General features: G+C 45.4%; 1 protein-coding gene across 1 annotated transcript; it reads left to right on the top strand.

Moving 5' to 3' along the window:
- Positions 1-210: 210 nt before the first annotated feature.
- On the top strand, positions 211-1,904 carry LOC132779633 (amine oxidase [copper-containing] 3-like). The gene has a single exon (XM_060783314.2). It carries the CDS (start codon positions 243-245, stop codon positions 1,902-1,904), a length of 1,662 nt encoding a protein of 553 aa, XP_060639297.2. The 5' UTR covers positions 211-242.
- The last annotated feature ends 1,452 nt before the right edge of the window (positions 1,905-3,356 follow it).

The raw sequence follows: 3,356 nt of genomic DNA, 5'->3' as shown, positions 1-3,356 counted from the left end.
GTGACTCACTGTCTGCAATATCCCTGGGATGGCTCTGTCTCAGCATGAACCTCTCAGTAAGGCGTAGAAAAGCAGAGCCCTCCACCTTTCGCTGACCCTCTTCAAGCCCCTCCCTCTGTCTCTCCCTCACTTCTTTGCTGCCTTTAACTTAGGTGGTCATAGTTCAAGGAAACTATTTTGAGCTGATACACTACTGCTTGGTTCTTTCATGCTCCTTCGCTGAGGCTTCTACAGCTGCAAGCATGAATGTGAGAACTGTTTTCATCATACTCCTTCTGGGCTTGGTTGCAATTCTTGTCTTGGTGTGCATCTTGGTGTCCAGAGGTGGAAACTGCAATTCCTCGCCGCCGCAAACTTTCCCAGAATACCGGCAGAGTGAACGGAGTTGGCTTTTTGCTGATTTGACCCAAGAAGAAATGCTCCAGGTGGTTCGGTACCTGAAGACCAATCTTGGGACAACACTGAAAGATGCTTCTAATGCAAATCCTTCAGACAACTGCATCTATTCCATTGACCTCCAGTTGCCACCCAAAGCAACATCTCTCTCATACCTCGATAACAGAGGAAGCCGCCCACCTAGACAAGCATTAGCTATTGTGTACTTTGGTAACCAGTCAGTTCCAAACATCACCGAGTTCATTGTGGGGCCTCTGCCAGAACCATCCTATTACCATGACGTGACAGTGCAGAAGTATGGAGAGAAGATACCTTATTATCGCAGGCCTCCCCTAAACGCCGAATACAAGCAGATGGCATTTTTTCTGCACAGTAAAGTGTTTCCCACAGCCCCAAGCTTCATGCGTGAAGTCATGAGCTATGATGGGACTAATCTAGCAGCAGTGACTACATCTCCCCGGGGACTGAGGTCTGGAGATCGCTCAACGTGGTTAGTCCTCTGCCAAAATGTCAGTGGTTACTTCATGCACCCTGTTGGGTTGGAGGTACTGCTTGATCACAGTAGTTTGGATGTTTCCCACTGGAATGTGACGAAAGTCTTTTACAATGGCCAATATTACAGAGACTTGGCACATCTGGAGAAAGACTTCATGGAGGGGTGTCTGCATGTGCAGAAGCCAAAAAGGGTGCGACAGGATGGTGGCTTTTCCTCTCTGAAGCCCAGAGTGAACCCCATTGTGCCAGACGCTTTACATTACGAGCCTTCTGGGGAACGTTATAGTGTGAGAAACAACCAGGTCTACTCCTCATCCTGGAATTTTGCCTTCAGGATGGATCTGAGTAGGGGCCCGAGACTCTTTGACATCAGGTTTAAAGGGCAACGGGTTGTCTATGAGCTCAGTGTACAGGACACAATGTCTGTCTATGGTTCTAGCAACCCTGGTGGAATGACAACCCGGTATATGGATTCAAGCTTTGGAATTGGATACTTCACAAACTCACTGGTGCGAGGGGTTGACTGCCCATATTCTGCCACCTATGTTGATGTTTCCTTTTTAGCTCAATCAGAAAGGCCCCTCCTGACCCGAGATGCCTTCTGTGTTTTTGAGCAGGTCTCGGGGGCTCCACTTCGGCGCCATTATTCCAATCTTTATTCTCTCTACTTTGGAGGACTGCCTGGCACCGCACTGGTCTTGCGATCTGTGACTACCGTTGGCAATTATGACTATATCTGGAACTTTGCCTTCTATCCAAATGGAGCCATTGAAAGTAAAGTTTACCCCTCAGGCTACATAATGACTTCTTTCCTCCAGGATGGTGGTCTTGATTTTGGAAACAAAGTTAGCGATCATACCCTAGGAACAATGCACACCCACTTTATCGGCTACAAGGTGGACCTGGATATTGGTGGTAAGTGTCTGCATTGTCCATTTTCCCATTTCTGGCACATTCATTCAAAAACCTACAGAACTGGGGGGCAGGAAAAGATGCTGCTATTTGTATTTTGAAGTTTGAACAGCTTTCTGGGTTGTTGTAGGCTTTTTCGGGCTATATGGCCATGTTCTAGAGGCATTTTCTTCTGACGTTTTGCCTGCATCTATGGCAAGCATCCTCAGAGGTAGTTTCGCCCAAAAAAACTTACAACAACCCAGTGATTCTGGCCATGAAAGTCTTCAACAATACCTTGAACAGTTTTCCCTTGTTCATAATCCTTGGGCTCCTCTAGATGGGGCACATGTACACCAGTATTTGTTGATGTAGTTCTTAGGTTTTTTTATAAACTCCAAATAATGTTTAATTGGTCATGGACTTTTTTCTGGCAATTCCCACCTGTTATTGAGTTTTGTTTACCATCATTCAATAATAATAATAACAACACTTTATTTATATTCTGCCCTTCTCACCCCGAAGGGGACTCAGGACAGATCACAGTACACATACACAGCACACATTCAATGCCGCTTTGTATAGACCAGTGGTTCTCAACCTGGGGGTTGGGACCCCTGGAGGGGTCACGAGGGGGTGTCAGATGGGTCGCCAAAGACCATCAGAAAACTCAGTATTTTCTGTTGGTCATAGGAGTTCTGTTTGGGAAGTTTGGGCCAATTCTATCGTTGGTGGGGTTCACAGTGCTCTTTGATTGTAGGTGAACTAAAAATCCTACCCACTATAACTCCCAAATGTCAAGGTCTATTTCCCCCAAACTCCATCAGTGTTCACATTTGGGCATATTAAGTATTCATGCTAAGTTTGGTCCAGATCCATCATTGTTTGAGTCCACAGTGCTCCTTGGACGTAGGTGAACTACAACTCCCAAACTCAAGATCAATACCTACCAAAGCCTTCCAGTATTTTCTGTTGGTCAGGAGAGTTCTGTGTGCCAAGATTGGTTCAATTCCATCGTTGGCAGAGTTCAGAATGCTCTTTCATTGTAGGTTCACTATAATATATCCCAGCAGCTACAACTCCCAAATGACACAATTAATCCCCTCCCCCCAACCCCACCAGTTTCCAAATTTGGGTGTATTGGGTATTTGTGCCAAATTTGGTCTAGTGAATGAAAATACATCCTCCATTTCAGATATTTACATTACAATTCATAACAATAGCAAAATTACAGTTATGAAGTAGCAACGAAAATAATGTTATGTTTGGGGGTCACCACAACAGGAGGAACTGTATTAAGGGGTCGCGACATTTGGAAGGTTGAGAACCACTGGTATAGACAATACACGGACAGACAGAACAGAAGGAGGTGCCATGGAAGGTTGGGCTCAAGTCCAGGGGGTGCTGTTGCTCCAACCTCTATATGACGAAGAGCCATCAGGACTTCCTCCTTCCTTTTGGTCACCCAGCATTTTCTGATCTTCTTTCGTTATGGCGTCGTAAAATGTCTCCCCAGCTTTTTTAGCGGTACCTAATTTCTCTAATCACAATTAAAGCTGTTTTCGAATTGCTTA

The sequence above is a fragment of the Anolis sagrei genome, chromosome 6 (assembly GCF_037176765.1).
Source record: "Anolis sagrei isolate rAnoSag1 chromosome 6, rAnoSag1.mat, whole genome shotgun sequence".
NCBI classification, from domain to species: Eukaryota; Metazoa; Chordata; class Lepidosauria; order Squamata; family Dactyloidae; genus Anolis; species Anolis sagrei.
The sequence above is the reverse complement of the archived record's forward strand: the minus strand, read 5'-3'. Positions and strand labels throughout refer to the sequence as shown.

What these genes read in the sequence shown, in the direction of transcription:
- LOC132779633 (XM_060783314.2), top strand. Translation starts at nt 243, where the DNA reads ATGAATGTGAGAACTGTTTTCATCATACTCCTTCTGGGCTTGGTTGCA.